This window comes from Solea senegalensis, linkage group LG14 (assembly GCF_019176455.1).
Source record: "Solea senegalensis isolate Sse05_10M linkage group LG14, IFAPA_SoseM_1, whole genome shotgun sequence".
NCBI classification, from domain to species: Eukaryota; Metazoa; Chordata; class Actinopteri; order Pleuronectiformes; family Soleidae; genus Solea; species Solea senegalensis.
In genome coordinates, this window is record NC_058034.1 from 11,879,887 (window position 1) to 11,901,818 (window position 21,932).

The 21,932-nt window shown below is 40.0% G+C and overlaps 1 protein-coding gene across 1 annotated transcript; it reads left to right on the forward strand.

Moving 5' to 3' along the window:
• The first annotated feature begins 108 nt into the window (after positions 1-108).
• Positions 109-18,035, forward strand: kif14 (kinesin family member 14). The gene is made up of 29 exons (XM_044044774.1): positions 109-1,342; positions 1,909-2,163; positions 2,319-2,406; positions 2,504-2,602; positions 2,821-2,873; positions 2,977-3,007; positions 3,275-3,382; positions 3,544-3,660; positions 4,059-4,177; positions 4,539-4,711; positions 6,580-6,727; positions 6,999-7,062; positions 7,254-7,438; positions 7,623-7,725; positions 7,884-8,041; positions 8,160-8,307; positions 8,625-8,771; positions 9,245-9,377; positions 9,761-9,854; positions 9,980-10,121; positions 10,770-10,876; positions 12,185-12,285; positions 12,396-12,626; positions 12,899-13,083; positions 13,571-13,723; positions 14,344-14,466; positions 14,608-14,682; positions 15,577-15,727; positions 17,045-18,035. Exons 1-29 carry the CDS (start codon positions 315-317, stop codon positions 17,425-17,427), a joined length of 4,902 nt encoding a protein of 1,633 aa, XP_043900709.1. The 5' UTR covers positions 109-314; the 3' UTR covers positions 17,428-18,035.
• Positions 18,036-21,932: the final 3,897 nt, after the last annotated feature.

The following is a 21,932-nucleotide window of genomic DNA, read 5'->3' on the forward strand; positions in this document are numbered from 1 at the left end:
TGGCAGTTTCAGTTTCCAAACATTTGGGCCATGTGGTGACGTAGCCATTTCCCGAAGATGCAGCCAATCAGCTGCCAGTGTCGAAGGCGGTTTGAAAATCGAAGCGGGCGAAAGCGGAAGAGAAGACACATAAACAAAAGCTGCTCTGTTTTAGGGTGTAAATGGCTTAAACTGTTTCCGACTGTATTTATTTGAAGTTTTTACTAACATGCCTATATCTACTTGCGTCCGGCTTCCATTGTTTTGTGTCGTGTGCTGCTGTAGGAAGTGAAGTAAGCGTAGTAAAGCGCAGTTAGTTTTTGTTTTTAGCAGCAATGTCGTTGTTCAGTGTTCAAGCGAGGAAACACACGGCGTATTATGACCATCTAATGTCGACACCGGGCAGAAGGCGTACGGCCGAGCGAAAATCAGCGGACTCAACGCTGGAAAAAAGTGACACAACGTCCGGAGACTCGTCCGCGTTTGAAGACAGCAGGACATCCGGGAAAAGCCGACAGTTCAACGGGACGTATGTCATCTCTTCGCTGTCAAAGCCGCAGACTCCCCACCGGAGCAGACTCAACCTGCAGAGGAGGTCCAGGAGGAGGACCAGAGGCGAGACTGTGGATACAATCGTGACAGAGAACAGCCAGAGCAACAACACTCCAACTTCAGAGAAAAGACTGACCCTGCAGCGCAGAACTAGAACTCCCTCCATGGATAAAAGCGTACAGGGGCAGCGTGAGGTCAACAGTGTAGGCCTGCAGCAGGTGTCCAAAATCCTCAGTGAAGCAAACGGCAGAACACCTGTTGTTTTCAGGTCCACGAGTTTAAGAGAAGCTGCTGGTAAGAGCAAAGGTAGAGAAACTACTGCTGTTCACCTGGAAACACAAGGCAAGCTGGCGCAGAATAAAACACCATCATCACCCACCACCACTGTGAGACAACAGGAGAGCCAGGCCCAAACATTTAAAACCCCTACCAAGAAGACACCGTTCCAGAGAATCGCAGCAAAGAGAGATGTGTTCGAGAGAATGGCGGGGAAAGAGGCCCCCAAACCAGCGGCAGCCAAGTCCACAAGTCTAGAAAGGCCTAAACCCAGAGCACAAGAAGTCAAAGTCGTGCCAACTCCACGAATCAACAAAACAAGCACGGGCAAGCCAAGTTCTACGCTGCACATGAAAAGGACATCAAGTCTAAAGAGAGACGTGACCCAGACTGGGATATCCACTCCAACTCCAACTCCAGCTCCTACCGAGCAGCAGCTCACTCGTCCCTGTGAGACTCTGAAGCTGCAGGATTCATTTAAGATGGAAAACAGTGCCGTGACTGTGGCTGTCCGTGTCCGTCCTTTCAGTGCCAGGTTTGTGATGCAGAATTCACCCAATATGATATTCTGTCCAAAATTTCAACAAAGGTTACATCAGCTTAATCTTCTACGGGTGCCTAGCCACTGTGAAGTTTCACTGTATACAGTTTCTCAGTTATTTGGGGGTCAAAACCATTTCCCTGTGTATCCAGGAGTTGTATGCAAATGTTTTCTTATGACAATTTGGAAACAGTGATAATGATAATGTTTATAAATGTAAGTGGGGTGAGCTGACCATTTGTATCAGGTGTGTTAAAAGTTGAAGCAGGGCAACATCTAAAACATGCAGGGCATGGGTTCACGAGGACAAGGATTGAGGAATACTGTCTTTGACCACTGCACTGCAAATTAGAAAAAGCGCTCAGGCTGCCCAGTTTCCCACAGTGTCATTGCAATCCTGAGTCCAGATCCAGATCATCTCCTAAATCTAATCATTTTCATCGAGCCATAACCTGCTCATCCAAATGTCATCCATTGTGTCCAAAAACATATCCTCCTTGGTGGAGGTTATATTGTTAAGCTATATTGTGCTCAGAGTAAAGTCTTATTTTCTGTTTTAGGGAGAAGGCAGAGAAAGCATTACAGGTCATTTTCATGAACGGCCAGGAGACTGTTGTCCAACATCCGGAGTCCAAACAGAACTACTCCTTTACATATGACTTCTCGTTCTGCTCGGTGGAGAAGAGTGACCCCACCTTTGCCAGTCAACAGCTGGTGTACGAGACACTGGCCAAACCCCTGCTACTGAGGGCCTTTGAAGGATTCAACACATGTCTGTTTGCTTACGGCCAAACGGGCTCTGGGAAGTCGTACACGTGAGTGCTTATTAATTTTTTTATTACAGCCTTAGCTTTCACTTTGAATCACTCTTGTCATCAAGTTGCTTTTTCTACTCTTAAACATGCATGGTGTTTTTTGAAATTTTAATTGATTGGCTGTCCGTTAAATGCTTGAAATGATCATTTTGCAGGATGATGGGCTTTGGAGAAGAGGCGGGGGTTGTCCCTCGGTTCTGCCATGAACTTTTCTCTAGATTGAACTCCATAGAAAATAAAGAGGTAAAATGTGACATAGAAGAGGCATTTCTTTGTAGTAAAAAATCTTGAGGATGCACCCTTCCAAACAACACTTAGACCCAGCCTCATTATGTTTCAGGTCAAATGTCATGTCGAGATGAGCTATTTTGAAGTGTACAATGAAAAGATCCATGACCTCTTGGTGACCAGAGATGAGCCAAACCAAAGGAGAATGCCTGTAAGTAGTTGACTGCAAGCAGATGACTGAAATTTAATAGAACAATATTGCCAAAGTCTTGGTAATTTTAAGATGTTCTTTAAGAAAAATCAGCTTTTCTGTTAAAGTAGGAATGCAAAGTTTCCTGTCCATCAAGATGACATGGAAGGTTTTGATAAAAAAATGTCATACCTCAGAATTGTATATAAAATAAAAACCCAACTGATTAATGTTTCTAGCTGAGAGTGAGGGAGCATCCAGTCCATGGTCCCTATGTTGCTGAGCTTTCTACGTAAGTAGACCCTCAGTTTGTTCGTGTGCTGGATTACTCTTTGTGTACATTCAAAAGACCAATGGTGTAATTTCGAATTGCTCACTTTGTTATTTCTTTACAGGAATGTTGTGGGCTCTTACAGTGACGTTCAGGTAGGTTGAACCTGCTGTCAAGACTTTTGTGTCTTTGAATAATCCTCAGTATTTAGCTGTTGCTCTCATGAGCCACTTTGAATGCATCTGAATTTGTTTGAATGTTGGTTCAAGTTGAGGTTTTGCTGAATAACATTTTGAAAGTGCAGGACAGGTACATAATGGAGACAAATGCTAGCCTTCAAAGATACTGCATATTATAAAAAAATTTTTTTGCTGCTGATAAAGCATGACATTTTAATCTTAGGTTACATTTGTGTTTTTTAGGGGTGGCTGGAGTTGGGAAACAAGCAGAGAGCCACAGCAGCGACAGGAATGAATGACAAAAGCTCCAGATCTCACTCTGTCTTCACCCTGGTGATGACCCAAACCAAAGTACGGACCCATCTATATCACTACCAAGTGCACAAAAATAACTTTTGCTTTCATAAGATCTGATATATAAACATTTTTACTTTTCTTTTGTTTTTTGTCAGACACTCTGATCACATTTGTTTGATGTTATAACGGGTTTGTTTGGGTATTCTTGTGTACAGACTGAGTTTGTGGAGGGTGAGGAACATGACCACAGTATCACCAGCAGGATAAACCTGGTGGACCTAGCTGGAAGTGAACGCTGTAACTCCGCCCAGACAAGTGGAGACCGGCTCAGGGTACAAACACACACACGCTCAGTTTTCCCCCTATTAGAATAAGCACACGCCATTTGAGCAATTTACATTTGTTTCTAGCTACTTATCATTTTTAATTTTGAAACCCAAATAATAGCTTTGGGGAAAAAGGCCTATATAAATCAACAATCAGTATTTGAATCCTCATTGGATACATTTGCTCACTTTTTGATGCCCAGGATTTTGTTTAACAGAGTTCTGTCGGATGGAAAGAGTCTACAGAAACTAGTTTATCAGTACTAATGAGAGTGAATCAAATCCATTCCACCTGTTGCAGTTACAGTAAATTATCCACAAATTATATTTGTAGAGTAGATTGAGGCTATATCCAACCTTGAAGAAGCTGCATTTTCATAACGGCCTTTCCCGTATCATCATAGGAAGGTGCTAGCATCAACAAATCCCTGCTTACCCTTGGAAAGGTCATCTCTGCCCTGTCCGAACAGGCACTGACCAGGAAGAAGGTCTTCATACCGTACAGGGAGTCTGTCCTCACATGGTGAGAGATTGTTGTTTTTTTTTTTTATAAACACGAAGCTGTAGTAGAACACAATGTTTGCTTTGTAGTTTGCTTTGTAGGTTATCTTTACTGTCTTTAAAAATAATAAAAATAGGTTCACAATACACTGTACCAAAGTTTTGTTATTATATTTACTTTTAAGACCGACTTCAATGCATAGAAAATTCATACCTGTCGTCCTTGTTAATATGTTAACACAAATTAATCGAGGAACATGTAAGTAAAAATGTAATATTTTTTCTCAGAAGATAATTGCAAATATTTATTAATCCATAACACATCTGTGCAAGTATTTGAATTAGACGTACTGACCAATCCTCCCCCCTTTTCCCTCCTTTAGGCTGTTGAAAGAAAGCCTCGGTGGTAACTCCAAGACAACCATGATTGCCACTCTGAGCCCAGCAGGTAGCAATGTGGAGGAAAGTCTAAGCACACTGCGCTATGCTCAGCAGGCCCGGACAATTATTAATGTGGCCAAGGTCAATGAGGATACCAGTGCCAAGCTCATCAGAGGTCAGTTATTTAAAATGACCACATTCTAAAAGCTCTTCCTCCCCCCACATCCCTGCAATAAGCCTTTTAAACAGGTTTAATTAATGAATAGTTAGTGTTTCATAAGGCTTCACCTGAGTGGTAAATCATGGACCTGTTTTTACATGTGTGACCCCTATGTTGTGAGGTTGGGGCATTAAAAAAAAATCATGGATGTGGCCTTTGTGACAACAAAAGAAGTGGAGATAGAGAAGCAAGGCTAACCTAACCCTTTTCTCCTTTTGAGAAAACAATTTTGATCTCAAATAGTCTTCTCTCCTCTCTGTGCATTCATGGACATTATGTTTTTCTGAAAGTTGAAGCTTTTTTTGTAAACCTGAACATCTGCCTCCTACATAAGCTGCACACCTGTATGTCCTCATTCACAAGGAAATGGATTTTTTTATACTTCAGTAATGTCGTTACTAGACTCCTGGCATCTGCGAAAACTATTTGTGCAGTGGAAGAATCTCGACAGCCCAATATCAAGTTTTAAAGGAACTGGGTGTACTTCTGTCCCTCGATCATTATTATACACCAAGGCTGGGGAATTATTCAGTATTAAAATTTACAGTAGGGCTGCAACTCATGATTATTTTCACAATTTATTTATCTTTCATTAAAGTAAATATTCACATTTAAGAAGCTGAAAACTAAAGTAAAAAATCGATTTAATCAATTATCTAAATAGTAATTTAATAAATGAATCATTGCAGCCCTAATTTGCAGGATACTTTTCTTTAATAGCAATATAACATACTTTGAGGTATTACTTAGTTGCTTCAAATGTTTTGCCCCTGGAAATTAAAACCAATGTTAAATGGTTTCCTTAAAATGTCATGCAGGATCAAAATCTATCATTATGACATTTTTAAAGGCAATTATCACTATCTAATGAGTTGAACTCTTATATGATAACTTTATTGTGCATGTCGCCTTGTCCCAACTAAGGATAAACAATTTGAAGGAAAAGCCTCGTAGCAAATTTTCTTATTCACAGTGATTTGCATGAATATAATTTCAAAGCATTAACTATTATACTTCAGTGCAAGAATGAAAACTTTAAGAGAAAATAAGTTTTCAACCTGGAGGTTTTGCATTTTTTTGGGGGAAGAATCATAAAAATAACAAATTGCGTCCTACGATTCAATCATTGCATTATTTAAAGAGTCATATTATACACATACTGATTTGAATTGTCATTCATTCTTTGGTTTCTTGTCTGTCCTGTTACCTCATTTTTCATCTGTCTCACTGTCTGTGTCTATATATTTCTCTTTTTTTTATGTATATGTGCATGTCTATCTCACTCTTGCTCTTGATCTTCTCTCTACTTCTCTCCCCGCATACCCTCCTGTCTGCCCATCTATCCATCACCAACTTATGCACTACCCAGTTCAATTAAGTCTTGGCCCTAACCTTGCCTCCAGGCCATATTTATGCACTGTCAGCTGCACATGGCGGCTAACTGTCATGCAAGTATTATTTTTCATGAGGTGATTGTGTTGCTGTTCATCACATTCACCACCAAGGGGAGCTCTTGCTGTGGATTTCTCACACTTCCTGACAGTGCGAGAACCTCAAAGTGAATATGACTTTAGCATTACTAATCCAGTCTAGGTTGCTCAGTAAGTTGTCATCAGGAACTGACATTATTGGTCACATTTTGGACAAAATCATACATTTTTATTCTTTTATGCCTCATGCCTTAAAACACATTATCAGGACTTTTGGAACTCCTTGCAATTTGTTTTGATTGTTAAAGCAAAGTATTAAAGTATTGTGTATATTTCGTGACAACTGCTGCATTATCTAATTTAGATGTATTGCTTTTTTCTCTGTGTGTCTAGAGCTGAAGGCGGAGGTGGAGAAGCTGCGAGCAGCCCAGATGAGCTCACTCGGAATTGAACCGGAGAGAGTCAGGCTGTTCCAGCAGGAGATTACTGCCCTGAAGACCAAACTCTGTCGGCAAGAGAGAGAAATGGTCGAGGCCAACCGGTCAGAATCATCATTCATTTATTAATTTTATTCATTTGACATGAAGCCCTGAATATTATAATTTTTGAGGGGATCATATTAGAAGCTATAGTAGATTCATATCCATTGTTATCAAAACTGTGTGTAGATGTATATAGTTTTCTTCAAACACATTGAAAGTCTGATTGGATGCGACGACTCCATATCGCATGTATTTAATGATGTATTTTTCTGTGTAGGTGATTTTAAAATTTTGGTCTACCTCTCAGTTTAGTTCTTAATTCTCTGACAGGGCATGGAGAGAGAAACTGGAACAAGCTGAAATTCGCAAACGTGAGGAGACCAAAGAGTTGCAGGTAAATTGCCCTGAGCAAAATATACCTGTCTTATTCATTATTAAACTTTCTGTGAACGTACTTTAGTAACATTCAACTTTATTTAAAGTAAAGGCACAATGTGTGTTTAACTCCAAGACATTAGTTCTGTGTTAATTTAAAAAGGGAAGACAAAAGCTGTAAGACATGTTGTTGCTCTTTTGCGGCCTCAGAAAGCAGGTGTGACATTCAAGGTGGACAATCGTCTTCCCAACCTGGTGAACCTGAACGAGGATCCTCAGCTGTCAGAGATGCTTCTTTACATGATCAAAGAGGGTCAGACCACAGTGGGCAAGCTCAAGTCTGATTTGAGCCATGACATTCAACTGACTGGAGCCCTCATTGCTGACCAACACTGGTGAGACAACTATGGCATTTTGTTTCCAAGTATGAAATAAGCTGATATTAACCAAAAACACATGAGTTAAAATTAACTTCATATGAATAGGTTTCGATGATGTAACAGGGTTTCTGAACACCCAGTCAATTTCAAATGGCAATATTATTAAACCACATGTTTTTGTTTTTGTATTTATTTTTAGTCTTATAACCAGCATCCGTGATACTGTCAGCATCACACCAATGGAAAATGCCAAGACCTTTGTTAATGGGAATCTCATCTCAGAGTCCACTGTCCTTCATCATGTAAGTAGATCATAAAGAATATCTACTCTTTTCTGAGCAATAACTAATGCTTGTACTACGAGGCAACTGACTGAGGCAACTGATTTCTAAGCCAAGCATGTCATCACCATATTTGACCAAACATCTTACAAACTAATTGTTTTGCATCTTGCTTCCAGGGGGACAGGGTGATTCTAGGTGGAGACCACTACTTCCGCTTTAACCATCCAGCCGAGGTGCAGTCTGGGAAGCGGGTATCGTGTTGGACAGGCTCAGGAGACGGCCAGAAAGATTTTGAATTTGCCAAAAATGAGCTACTCGCAGCTCAAAGAGCACAGTGAGTCAGACTTATTTATTTTATTTTTTTTAAATGTTTTTTAAGGGCAACACATAATCGTGTGTAATAATAATAGTGAATGTAAGAATTCCACTGAAGCCATAATTGTACATCTCAGACTGGAGGCAGAAATTGAAGAGGCCCATTTGAAGGCAAAAGAGGAGATGATGCAGGGAATCCAGATGGCAAAGGAGGTGGCACAGAAGGAGCTGTCTGATCAGAAGTCTCTTTATGAGAACAGGATCCGAGCCCTGGAGAGAGAGCTGGTACACTTCTTTTTTTCTTTTTTTTTTTAAAATGAAAATATGACATGTTTTATTTAGTTTCTGGTGAACACTACGCCTGCTAAATGATGATCATTTGCAGGGAAAATACAGTTCTAATTAATGCCCTCTATGCACTGTAGTATGTTGATTTTTAACTGATGTGTTGCCAGTGCAATTATTTGCAGCTAATTAACATTATTGTTATCAACTGACAAAACTATGATCATTCACTACATTGCATTATCACAGGGCCCTCACTAACTATTTCAGGTTGCGCTGCCTGCCCTTATCGATCACTGTCAATGTAATTTATTTAGAACCAGGAGAGTGCACGGAAACGTCAACAGGAGTTTGCCCAACAGAAGGTGGTCAGTCAGATGGCAGAGCTGAAGGTGGCCAAGCTAGAGCTGGAGCAGGAGGTGGACACCCAAAAGAAACGCCTCCGCCTGCATATGGAGGCCCAGGTCAGGACACAGAGCAACATTTTTATATTATTAAATTCCCTGTTCATTTCACTTTTTATTATGTATTTTCATGTTGTGGGGAAACTGTGTTTGTCATACTAAATGTCTTTTTACTTGTGATAGAAACTGTGTGCTACAATCGACAGTATGTATCTGACTTCTGTTGGCAGAGCTGCAGTATGCAAATGAAATTAAGAGACATCCTAATTTAGTCAGCTTTTTGCAGTTAGATGTCACTCAGCAGGAAATCAGTTTTATTCCTGCAACCCCAAATGACATCATATCCTTAATTTGCTTATCCTCACAATTTCTGATGGTATAAAAATGAGCTTGAGAGGGTCAAGCAAATGTGCCAACTCTGGGTTTTATGTTTAACTGATGGGCCATTTGGGTTGTGGTAGAGCTTGGCTTTAGGCATAGTGTTTTGGCCTGGTGGTTTTTAATGTTGTGTACATTAACATGATTCACTCCAGGCGATGGAGGAACACCATGTGAGTCAAGTGAGGATTGTTGAGGCCCTGGAGGCAGAGAAAAGAAAGATTGCCGAAGAGCTGGAAGAGATGCAGAAGAAAAAAACATTAAGAGAAAACAACACTCCCAGAAATGGTAAGATTTTTCCGAGTCAATATCGCATACTGGAGTTAGACGTTATATCTTCACCTACCCATGCCACCTAAACTCCACATGTCTAGATCTGTCCTCTTAGCTGTTAGTAGTGTGATAGCGGCTAACTCTTATGGATGGTAATTAATTGACAAAACTAAAGAATGAACAGTACCAAAAACCACATTTTAATCTCAATAAATTACACAGAAGTTTGGACCTTAAATTAAAAGTTACAGTTGGACTGTAATTACCTATTGCACTGGATAATCTAAGTGTTTTTTTAAAATGTTCTCATAGCTAGAATCCCTTCCATCAATACAATCAAATTAGGCTCGAGGCTGTTGTTTAATTTGTGGTTAACTTTTTACATTTCTATATTACAGTCTCTCCACAGTGGGATGCCATGAAGTTGTCCTTGATGATTGAAGAAGCTAATAAGATCAGTGCCAAACTGAGGAAAAACACAGTTTTTTGCAGGTATTTTTCATTTATTCATTAATTCATTCTGTGGTTGCTATCTACACAGTTACTCCGCTAACCTGAGTATTATTTCAAGCTTAAAATTAGAATCCGCTGCCTCACTTGACTCTCTACTCTTGTAGGCATGAGAGCTCTGAAAGTGAGAACGTGGAACAAGGTGGTTTGGTCCATGTGCGGGTTCAAAACACAAAGCTAGGGATCTCCACATTCTGGAGCCTGGACAAGTTCCAAAACAACATGGCAGCCATGAGGGAACTCGAACAGGTTTGCCTTAAATCACTTTTCTTTGTTATATGGAGCAAGAAACCAGAAACATATTCACATTTAAGAAGCTGAAACATCAGATCACTTGTTTTTAATAATGATTAAAAACCCTCAAACTGATTAATCGATTAATAATCAAACAATTTCTCTCAACCCTATGTCTGCCTTTAGTGTCTTCAGTTAGATTTTTCTTTTCTAATTAACTTAATTTTTACTTAATATTTTATTTATTAATAGACACATTCAATTTTATTGACAGTATTGTCACATATTGTGAATGGAAACTGAATGATCAGAAGCATACTTGCACTTATAATGATGCAGGATATGCAATAAATAAACTGCTGATTTCCCAATAAATTTCTTAAAGATCTGTTGGATGCTTTTGCATATTTATTTAATTTAGTTTGGTTTCTGTCACATGCACATGGAAAACGTCTCTTCCAGCCTGTCTCTTCCTCACTCTGCATGTTCTGTTTGACATCTGCTCAAGTGCAATTGCCAATTTCCCGGGTGTTTGACCTTATTTACAGTCCAGAATGGGTTGTTTAATGCCTGACAGAGGGACGCTGCTTCACTTTGCTGTGCTTTTCTCATTAAATTGTGTAAATGAGACTGGGTATGTCAGCAGTAGTTTACTCTCCGCAGGGGGATTCCACCTTTAAAGATGACGATGTGTTTTATGACCCTGATGGTGAGTGGGAGGAAGATATATCGGCCTCCTCTGCTTCTACCTCATCATTCTCACGCCGAAGGTAATTATCCAGCTCTTCTCCCTCTTCCTATCCCATCACTTGGTTGTACGAGCCTTTGTCTCTGCCTACATTACCATCTTTCAACAGTTCTCATGACTTAGGTGGAAAATGTTTATGCCTTATAGCCCTTGGGACCTTATTCCACAGCCCTGATGCTCAACTCGTTTTAATGTGAACAATATGTCCGGCAAATTGATGTATATGGAAAGTTGAAAAGTATGGAGATGGAACATGGAAAATCATTTCTGTCTCATAGTTTGGAAGATTTTGGTTGTTTTCACAAAGAGTTCCTAGTTTCCACCAATGTAATTTACAACCTGGCACATATTTTTAACTTTCAACACATCTTTTTTTTCTTTCACGAATAGTTAACATGAAGTTGCTGCCCACAGGGTTTCCGTTTTAATTTTTTTTTCTCTGTTTATTAATTTTATACCCATGCAGACTATGCCAAGGTATTTAGAAAAGGAAAGGGCATTAAGACTCCCCGTGCTTCTCAATCTACAACCCTTAACCCAAACATACACAGAGCACCTGTGGTTCATGCATATCCCCAACATTTTCCCACATATTATTGTTATTCTTGTGAAGCCTGTTTATGGTGCTTCTACTGGTGCCTGAACTTAACCAGCAGACCCAGCCAAATGAAACATGGCACGAGGTCAGTTGTTCCTTGTTCACTTTTTTTCTGTGTGACTTCATTAAACCTATGCTTAAGCCGCATGGCCACAGCTGTCTCCTCAACACTCCCACTATACAATAGATTGTTCATGAAGACAAAATAAAATGTATTTTCCAGCAGAACTCAATTGAACCCTGTTTACACTTAAAACCTTGGGAAAATAAATACACATTTAAAAACTACAGTGCTTAGCTTTTAGGTATGAAAACATTGTCAGAGGAGTTCACACATTGCTGATGTAGCTCCAGGCAACTCTCTGCGTTTCTCCGTGCAGCGTTGTTTAGGTCTCTTGACACATGGCAACATTCCCAGTGATTAGTTTGATGTCAAGACGGACAAAGGCAACCGCAACATGGCAAAAGTGACACGGCTGCAATCAGGTTTGAGTATGCCTAAAAACACAAAGAAGGGCCCACAAAAACATTTAGAAAGAAATTCTACTGCTCAGAAAACCTGGTCACTCAGCCTGCAGCTACTACCGCTGTATACACACAAATGCTCCCCATGTCAGGTCAACTTAATGGTCTGAGATTTTAATTCTGAGAGCATCATCATGATCAAATGGTGTAATTTTACTCATACTCAATGTTACTCATCGGGTTTTGAATTGGTTTGTTTGGGGTTAGGAGCAGGAGTATGTTGAAGAGCAGAAGAATCTCTGGGCGTCTCTATGAGATCCGGGTCCATCCCATTCAGAGTCTCCATCATAGCTCCTCCCAGTGTGCTGGTGAGGCACTGAACAAAATCACTTGCCTGGTTAAAATGGAACACTTATAATGACAAAGTGTTGCAAGAATGATATTTACTGAGGCCATCATGGCACACCCTTGTCTCCAGGGTTGATGGGTGTTGCCAAACCACCCTCCACCCATCCCAGCAGCACATCCTCTGCCTTGCCTGGCATCTGCAAGGAGCTGATTGGTCAGTCAGTGGCCCATCTTCGGGGTTGTAGGGGCGCAGAGGAGAGTGTGGCTGACAGGTTGGCCTGTGATCTGAACCTGGTGTATACGGCGGTCCAAACCATATCTGACCTGTATGACAGCCTGGATGATGATAACCATGAGAACGGTCTGAATTTTTCCATTTTTTTTATGAGTAATAAATGAGAAGTAGAGCAAAATTTGGTTTCAACAGTGAGTTAACTGCTAGATGGACTAAGGCCATGACTAGAAGAATCTTTTTTTTTTTTTATGTAATTGTCTGATATTGGTCAGAAGATAAATAACAACTGTTTAAGGTTTTTGGAATGACAAACCTTTTCTTCTGAGCTGAGGATTATCGTTTTTCAGGTTTATGTGTAGGTGTATATGATTCAAATTTTTAATCTTTTTCTCCTGCAGTGTTTGTTTCTGACCTGGTGGCTCAGACTCAGCTGGTCAAGGCCACCGCAGCCATAGAGAGTGCAGTGTTTACCACCCAGTGGTTGATCAACATTAAGCCTTTTACTGGCTCGCTGTACACCATCGCGGAGGAACTCAAGAGCCAAGTCAAGAAGATGGGAGGATTCTTTCAACTTCTCATTCAGGTGAATGCGGAGATGACACTACAGTGATATTATATACCCTGCATTTCATGGCAATATATAGATAAGTTGAAATAAGCCCAGACTCTGAGCTGATTTTCAGTTTAGCGTGGTTTGGACAGGGGCGGCTAATCAAAATGCACAGCATTGATTGACGGATCTTAGCTCTGAGCTGTTTGAGCTCCGTCTATGGAAATGGCCAAGCGGAGGGAATTCTCATCCTTGAGCCCCAAACAGAACATGAATATATGAAACGTAAATCTAAATTCCTTACCAGCCTCAGCACCTAAACACGCAATTTTCCCCCCTTACCCGCAAGTTTTTACATTCTTCAGTGTTTTAATTTATTTACCGACACCTCAGACTGTGGGTGCAGCTTTTTTTTTTAGCTCGCTTGCTTTAATTCGAATCAAATCAATTTTAATTCAAGCTCATTGTGAGTTTGTGCTAACATGATGTTTACTGAAATTGTAATTTTGTCTCCATTCAGGGTTGTGAGTCAGAGATCACATCAATGGTCACAGAGGCACGGAGAAAGAGCAGCCAGTGCCTGGATGCTGCATTGCTTGCACTCGGCCACCTGGCAGCGGTGACGTGCATGTCGTTAAATGCTGTGGAGCTGGGTGCCCAGGCTGTAGGCAAGGTAACCACCACTATTAATACCAGTATCTCTGGTTAGGCTTGTGGGGCCACTATAATCAAGCCCTTACTCCATGATACCAAAGAATTTCATATCAGCCGTGTGTATCTCGAGGCCAGGAACATATTAGAGGATGTGGGATTATGTCTGCACATATTTGTATGCATTATTTTGTCTATTTTCCCTTTTTTTTCGTATCAATATTTGAGGCAGCCACAGCATGTCTGAAATGACAGAATGAAAACTAAAAGATTCCCAGTGTTGGAGACAGTTTGTCTGACAGGTAATTTGTAATAAATGTAGTGTAAATCACCGCCTTACTGATCAAAGTATGTGTCAAATATATCTAAAAGGGAACTTTCTGATGTTTGATTATTATGGGCATATTCAGCTGCTGATCCTCAGAAAGTCTGAAAAGGTTTTTACTTTAAAACATAGTCAATTTATGAACCTAGTTTTTATATGTATTTGTTTGTTCTAGACTGAGTATTGTTTTTTTTTTTCTTTGATGTCCTAAAAAGCGTTTATTTTCAATAAATGTGCTTATTGTTGTCATTGTATACCATATGCTGTCCAAATAAGTTAAACATGTAATGGTTCATTTTTCTATGACATCTTTTCAGTCATCACTGGTCATGTGTGTACTGAAGGGTACGAACAGAGGTGTTCGCTCTCTTATTGAGGAGAGCCTCGTCATCACCAGGGAAATGCTAAGAGAGGCTCAGCTGGCATATCCCAGAACCCCAGTAAGACTACTTTACTGTGTTGTAAATGATACTTTGAGTTTATGTCACAAAGATTTTTTTTTTTTTTTTAAATAATAATAATAATAATGTACATTTTCTGAATGCTTTGTGATTATTGATACCTGTCATGTCTACTCTCAGGTCCTACAGAGCCTAAAATCGAAGACACTCGATTTTGCACGTGCTCTGCAGAACTACATGCATCTCCATTTGACGGTGAGTTGTGGTGTGAGAGAATTTTTCTTTCTTCAGATCAATGAAGAAACTTGTTTTTGAGTTAATTAAACAACTGCACTTCCTGGGACAATTCTGTACTACTAATACAATACTATAATGTTGGTTATAGTTTTGTGTTGATTTTTCTAAAAACAGCTTGTTGTAAATAATACATAGTGTAACCTATAACTCACATACATAATTCTTTTCCTCTTTCTGTTTCATGCGTTTTTTGTAGTCTAGTTTGCTAATCATTCAATCAGATTATTTAATTGGAATTAAATAATCTGATTAATGGCATGAGCTATCAGCTGTCTGCAGCTTTATTAGAGAAACAGTGAGCCTGTAGCCGAAAGAAAACACATGTCCAGCAAAGCTTCCCCTGGATTTGTAATGGTTAAAGCAGTCTTCCGTCTTGACAAGGGATTAATGTTAGAGATTAATACCCACTCCCACTGCAGCCCTGTTAAAGATGCCACTCAGCCTTTTATTGTCCCTGTAAAGCTCAATGCTCTGTAGGCTTATCTCGCTGCAGTCACCCCTTAAAGATAATTCAGGTAATGAATGTGTTGAATGAAGTGGCATCACTCACAGCTAACAGGCTTGTTTGCTGTTATCTTAGTCACACAAACTAGCAGTTTTTTTTTGTTAAAACAATCACTTACACATATAGACGCAGGGGCATTTTGCAGCCCCCCCATGTTATTGTGGACAAATAAACCTGAGTAACAGCTTGAAACAACATGGCATTCTTTTTTTTTTATTATTTGTTTTGTTTTGCATAATGTTTTTGACACAGCACTACAAATGTGGACGGAAATTAATCTGCATAGTGTCGGTTGCTTTACATTTACGTGTGTGTGTGTTTGTTTTGTTATACTGTGGTTTTAACAGGAGAGAGAATTTGACCCAGAGGAGGTGGAAGAAGGGGCGGAGGATTCTTCTGCTTTGCATTTGCAGACGCTGAGGACCACAGCAACCAAACTGTTCCAGCTGAACCAGGCTATCAGACAACTGCATTCCTCTCTGTCTGCTGCACTGCGAGGTGAAGCCCCGACGTACACAGAAGCTGGTTGTATATGTATCCAAATGTCACAAGAAGTACTTCTAAGGTCAAAACCATATTCTAGCCTTTTGTCCTTCACTATTTTCCCTTCCTAAATGTTTAATTACAATATAATACCACTGACGGACAACTGCAAAAAAATAATAACAATTGACTAGTAAACCTTGACAAATTCATCACTGAAAAATAAGAAAAAATGTATTGGGATAAACCCTTTGAGATGAATCCTCTCGTTTGATCCATGTATACACAGTATATATACTTTATCTTAAAACAGTTTGTTTTAAGATAAAAGAAAGCATGTTAAATAAACAGAATTATAGCCTAGAACAGATATATAAAGGTAACTGATTCCATTAAATTAATTCCATTGCTTTACTTTAATTACTAAAAACACAGAATAAAAATGTCCCTTGCATTAAAATCTCTACCAATTAAATAGCTACTACCAACTTTCTTCATGCAGTATGTTATGGTATTTACTGTGTCCATTTTAGTTGCAGCTTTGACAATATCTCAGCCAACAAAAACATGAAATATATTATGATAATTTTGGTCTGGGTTGTTAAAGGTGACATAGAATGCTTGTATCACACATGTATGTTAGTTATGGAGGTCTACTTACATATATGAACTTGTTTTCATGATTAAAAACCTCCTAATCGCTGCAAACAAGCTGATCAAAATATCACTCACTGACGCTCTCGTCAGCCGCGCTGTTTTAGACCAAAACCACACCCCCAGAATGTGGACTGTGTTGTGATTGGCCTGCCAACGAGAGCTTTCCCATTGTCCTGTGATTGGCAAGGTACATGGAAGTGACGTAATAGATAGGCCAGCTCTCAGATACACAGCTCCCCCACGGTGGATGCTCTGCATCTCAGCAGCTACAACGAGAGTAGTTCTTCTTCTGCGGTTGAATGTACGCAACCGGATGTGCCCGGACTAGTGCCCGCACCGGGAGGCGCTTAGGTGTTGAGAGGAGTGGTGAGGATTTCTGATGACGACATCAAATTAAGGAAGTGCCAATCCGCTTCGCAGAGCCCAGGAAAATAATACAACACTATTTTCTCAGCAGTGGCTGAACTGTTTGTACTGAAACTTTAGGGTTTCATAAACGAGGTAATGACGCAGATGCACACACAAACGCAGCGTTAATTGGAGCTTCCGGTCTATGTGGGCTTTAATGTTGATTTTTGGATTTGAACGAAGTAAAAAAAAACAGTCTCAGTCAAAATGCACAATATTGTTGTAGCAGCTGTCACTTTCTCTACCTGACTTTCATTCTCCTCCCAGGTAAAGACAGAGACTCTAACTTCAGCAGCTGCAGAGAGTTGATCTCGTCCTCTGCCAAAGCTGTTGATGAGCTGATCACTGGTTTGGCCGAGGAGGGGGCTTTGACACCGTCCTCGCAGCTCAATAGGAACCGTCCACGTCAGAGTAGCACGACGGCACGAGACGAAGTCCACTCTGCCCTACAATCCCTGTCCTCGCCCTGCAACGAACAGAGCACAGGAGAAGGCAGAAGCTCTGGCGCTTCAAATAAGAGTGCAGAAGATGAATTCTTGACCAATGACAGTGGTTCCACTCACAGCGCTGTTAGAAACCGAGTCGTGAGTAAAATGGTCTACTCTCTGCCTGTTGGTGTGTCAGCCAAAGGCAGCCCACATTGGGTGTAATGTACATAGTGAGTGTTATTCTGTGTAGCATTTACTACAATGTGGGTATGTTTCTTTTCTTTTGCTGGGCATCCCATAATTATAAACCTTCCATTACAGACAAGCTAAAATTGCAGACACTATGAGTGTACCTTCACCTTTATTGATGCTCTTTACCACACGTCAGCCTGTGTCACACATGAAATAAATGCGGTACTAGGCTTTAACACCTGAGGTTCATCCTCATGTCTGAGTAAAATATATGCTTTTTTTTTTTTTAGTACTATAATGGCATTTTTTAAAAACACTTGAGTCACTAGAGGTGTATAATGTCTTACAGTTATTTAGGGTGGCTAAACACTGCTGTACTTTTCTCTCTGTTTATCAATCAGGTGTATGTTGTCCCTATATTGATATACATCTTTGAATAATATTCTCATACTGTACCTTGCACACTTGCACTCAGGAGAGACTCGTATATACACGGGGTTTCTTCTTAATTCATGTACTTAAACAAATCATTGTTTATGTCCTTATACTTTTTTAATGTATGGTTTAGAAAAAAAAGACAAAGTAATAAATGCACCTCTGCTACTACAATAAACTCACTTGGCTTACATTGACAGGAACAAAGGCCTTCTAATTGTTGCACCCCATTCACCAAACCTGAGTTTTTTTTTTCCTGTCAGATAACATTTGTTATCTGCACTTTACTTTGTCATTTATATTGACCCTCATGTGGAGGATAGCGTTAGCTGATGAATGAATGACTTGCTCATAGTAAAGTCAGCACTATAAGAGGAATAAATATATACATGTTTACCAATACATTACTTTATTCAGCTACCATTACTGAACTCACACTTACAAATCCACACAGTTACACATACTTTTACCCTTGGAACTGTTTTTGTCCTTATTGTAGGTTGACACTGGAACATGTAAGTCAAACTTTTACATTTATACCAATCTTTTTTAATCCTTAAGTAACAGCTTCAAAATATGTTTGATTGGTCACTGACTTAATCAGGGCTGGAAAGTCTATGCTGAAGTATTTGGGAGTGGCCTATGTCAGGAATGGGTTATTTCATGGTTAAGGTCACGCGAATGTTGAAAAATGAAGTGGTTTTTTTTGGGGAGGGTTGCATTACTGTCTCCTTTAAATTTAAGTTTATACTAATTTGTAACATCTAAAGGTGCGACTGCAGATTGTAGTAAGTGGAGAGCTCCTCCACTAACCCCATAATCCTCTTTCCCATGTGTGTCAGGGACTGACGACGACAACCTTCACATACCAGAAAGATGTGTTTAGTTCTTTTTAATTTTTTTCTTTTTGCATAGCAAGCTTTGGCTTTAAAACACACATTGTAAGTTCTGACTGGTCTGTCTGTTTATTCTGCTGTAGAAACATGGCAGTGTAAGATGTACTGTATGTGTGTGTAAAAAAAAAGCTACACTGCCTGGCCAAAAAAAAAAACGACCTAGACCTGACCAACTGTAGCAACCCCAGATCCTAGCACTGCCCCCACAGGCTTGTACTGTAGGCACTAGACATGATGGGTGCATCACTTCATCGGTTAATATACACTTCCACCTGGATTTAACTAAAGGAATTTTTACTTTCCTTTCATGTTAAACAATTTTGTGTTCCCGGTCAAAAATAGCGCTGCACTACAATACATTACAATGCTCATCATTCTATCAGATTTTTGTTTTTGCCTGAAAAAACTTCAAACTGATAACAAATCAGGCTTCTAAACTTGGTGGAGTGAGTCAACTCAAACTCCAATGGTGTTTTTTTTCCCTCATGCACACATTGGACAATAATATTATGCGCAGGTTGTTGCATGTCTCTTGCAAACATATGCATTGCATTCATGGCACATTATGCTTGTTCTTGCTTCTGTTGCGCACACAGACCACACCTCTTCCTCTTGTCACCTCTCGATCTCGCTTCTCTGCCTTGTATCTCTGTTAACAACGCTTCGGAGCCTGACGATCGGGGAAGGTGTTGGCATGGTGAATGTGGAAGTACTTACAAATGATATCTCATGTTTTGCATGATGCAGTAAGGCATTGTTTACGTATTCAAATGGATAGCACTCCACCAGAACCAAGTCTTACTTGGGGCATGTCAAACAATCTGATGATAGAGAAGAAGTCCATGAAAAATAAAAATCGACGTACCTTAGCAAGGTTGTCAACTCCACCTTTGTTCCTATTGTAATTCAGGATGGCATTGGGCTTCCTGTCCTCGTTGGTGCTCACAGCTGCATCCCTGTGCAGAGTTGTCATCAGGAGCACTTTTTTCTTCGGACAATAGGACACGAGTGTATCGGTGAAGGCCAATCTAGAGGAAAAGTGATCCCTGTCCTGGGTTGCAAGTAAGGCACAAGGCAACTCAGGCTTGTTTTCTTCTGATTGTCCCCACTACGGTTGTTCATATTTACCACTATGGTTTCATTGGACTCAAACAAACAGTTTAAAGCAGGATTTGATGTCATCAATCCAGGATACAGCATATTTTGTAGACCCTGAGGTCATCTTGATGACATTTTCACATGAAAGCCTACTTTGATTCACAGGTGGGGATGAGAACCAGGATAAGTTCCCATTATTTCACTTGAATGTGACAGAAGCCTCATCACAGCATTCCCCTTAATCACTTATTTCTTGATCTGATTATATTCCGTGTCATCTTCAGCTTCTGACACTTCCTTCTCTATCCCATCCTCACTGCCACTTTCCAGGCCTCTCTCCTCCTCGCTAGTGTGGTTATCAAATATGTAAGCAAGAGCCTCACATATGGTTACATCGATCTGCCATGGTGCTGCCACACAATGAACTGTGAGCAAAGCCTCAAAAGTATTATATACCAAAGCTACGAGAGAAGTTCTCCCTTTGAGAACTACCAACACAGGTGTTGTTCCTGTGGGAGAGAGACTCCACTGGGCAAAGTTTCCCATAGCCAGGGAACCCAACAGTCTTGTATGAAGTACCTAAAAAAGATACTTAAGTGAAACTACAAGTATCTTACCAGAAAATAACTTTGGTAGAAGTCACTTTTTTTGAATGTAAAAGTCTTAAAGGATATGACATTTACTGGACTTCGGTATCAAAAGTAATTTCTGATATAAAATGTTAAGTTTAACATGTAAAAGTATTAAAAGTGAGTTAGTTTGAGCAATGGTAGATCAGCGGTAGGGTGAGTTGTCTTTCAACTGGAAGGTTGTGGGTTAAATTCCTGCCTCTGCTAGTCTATATGTGTCCTTGAGCCAGACATTTAACCCCATATTGCATCGCATGAATGGCAAAACTGTTGTGTAAAGCAGCTCATCAAGACTAGAAGAGCTCTATATAAATACAGATATATATAGATATAGATATTATCTTTGTCTTATCTTATACATTACCAACTCTAATGATTTTATTTATTCAACGAGTAACAAAGGTAATTAGAGGAAATGTAGTGGAGTGGAGTAAATGTTTAAAATATAAAGAAATATAAATGGCAAAGTAAAGTGCAGATATGTGAATTTTGTACTTGTGACAAAGTATATGTACTTTGTCACTGTACAACACTGGAACCCATGGTGTTTGTGTGTGTGTGCACGTCCATGCATGCACATGTGTCCATCTGACAAATGAGGATGTTTCTTTTTCGCCCACATTCATTGGGAACTCATGACCGGGAACACAAAGAGTACAAAATTTGAATAAAACAAAATCAAATAATTATTCAAATTAATAACAGTGTATGTTGCTGTTCTGAAATCTTCTTTGTTGACTACGGTCATGGAATCTTAGGTCAGTCTGATCAAACTAAGTACATTTTTTCAGAGAAAACTTTAACACAAGTGTTATGCTTCTTCATGTGAAACCTCAGATAAGCTCAAGACCTTAGCAGCCCTTGGTGGGACCTGGATGTCAGTGACAAATTCAAAGCCTTCCCTAACACTTATTTAGCTGTACTTAAAAAATAGAAAATAGTCAAACAGTGAACTAAAAAAAAAAGAGATTCCCTCTATCAAGGTGATTAATGGTTCCACATTCGCTGGTGTATTACATCATTGTACAAGCCTCTCCAGCTTGACGAGGCCCACTGAACTGCATTCAAACTTGGAGGGCCTTAAACCATAGTTTTGATAGCCTGGCCCTCTGCTCACTGCTGGTTACACCACTCCTCCTCCCTGTAGCCGCCTCCTCCTCCTCCTCATCTCCTCATGCTCTGTGGAGGAGTCGGTCTGTCACTCTGATCCCGCCACGGTTCTTCATGTGCTCCCGTGACGGTGTGACAGAAGGAGCACAGCTGAGAGGGAAACATTTCCAAAAAACAAACTAACGCTGTTTGAGTGCTGCGTTCACTGACTCCCCGCGACTGGAATGAGAAGACGCGCAAAAACGCTTTCAACACGACAAAAAGCTCAGGTAAAACATTTTTCATTTACTTTGTCTTTAAAATAACTTTAACCGTATGATGAAGCTGCTTTTCTTTATTAGATAATATTGTTTTTTTTCCCCTCAGG